This window comes from Frankliniella occidentalis, unplaced genomic scaffold (assembly GCF_000697945.3).
Source record: "Frankliniella occidentalis isolate FOCC.00 unplaced genomic scaffold, Focc_3.1 Scaffold226, whole genome shotgun sequence".
Lineage (NCBI taxonomy): Eukaryota > Metazoa > Arthropoda > Insecta > Thysanoptera > Thripidae > Frankliniella > Frankliniella occidentalis.
Window position 1 is genome coordinate 173,131 of NW_026267352.1, and position 779 is coordinate 173,909.

The 779-nt window shown below is 61.7% G+C and overlaps 1 protein-coding gene across 1 annotated transcript in view; it reads right to left on the reverse strand.

Moving 5' to 3' along the window:
• Window positions 1-19: 19 nt before the first annotated feature.
• The window catches only part of LOC113201970 (probable cytochrome P450 49a1), a 5,935-nt gene continuing 5,175 nt past the window's right edge, over window positions 20-779 (reverse strand). Inside the window, exons 10-12 of the mRNA XM_026415989.2 lie at window positions 449-555; window positions 232-367; window positions 20-148 (exon numbers count right to left, since the gene is read on the reverse strand). Coding sequence (XP_026271774.2) covers window positions 20-148; window positions 232-367; window positions 449-555 — 372 coding nt within the window. The remainder of the gene's footprint in view (window positions 149-231; window positions 368-448; window positions 556-779) is intronic.

Sequence of the window (779 nt, forward strand, 5' to 3'; positions counted from 1 at the left end):
CCCCGGTTCCCCGCCCCTTTTATTTATAATTGACACTGTGGCTCCTTTCAACGAGGCGAAATTTAAGCGGGTTCTTGGGCGCGTAGACGGGCGTGATCTCGTACTGGAAGTCGTCGTAATGGTACTCGACACGGTATCGGCGCACAATCTGGAACGTAAAGTCGAGCGCCGGATTACTACTCCGTCTCTCTCACTCTCCACCTCCCCCTCATGGTCGCCCTTCTCACTCACTCTCGCGAGCAGGATGAGCAGCTGATGCTCGGCCAGCCGCCGTCCGAGACACATCCGCCGCCCGAAGCCGAAGGGCAGCGCCGCGAAGGCGTGCTGGGCCCGGCCGCTCGCCGCCGCCGCCGCGCACCCCACCGCGCTGTTAACCACGAGAATTTGTATTAATTATGGCTATGATTATTAACTCTGTTAAGCCGCATTGAAACAGGTGAAGCCGTACCCGGGCCGGCCGACGTGAAGCCAGCGCTCGGGGAGGAAGAGGTGCGGGTCGGGGAAACCGTTGGCCGCGTCGTTGCCGGTGACCAGGTGCGGGAAGATGACGTGCACCTGCAACACGACAAGCACGGCGCGCCCACGCCCCGCGTCAGGTGTCCGGTCTACTCCGCGCTGCCTAGGCCTAGGGGATCCTCCAGAAAGTGCGCACGTCCGTCATGCGCCGGTACAAACCCTCCTCAAGCTCTCATGACGCCTGTTAGGTAGGCAACATATTGCCTGCCGCGCATGCGTGTACTGCGGGGTGGCCTACCCTCAGTCTCGCAGGCGCTGAGCTA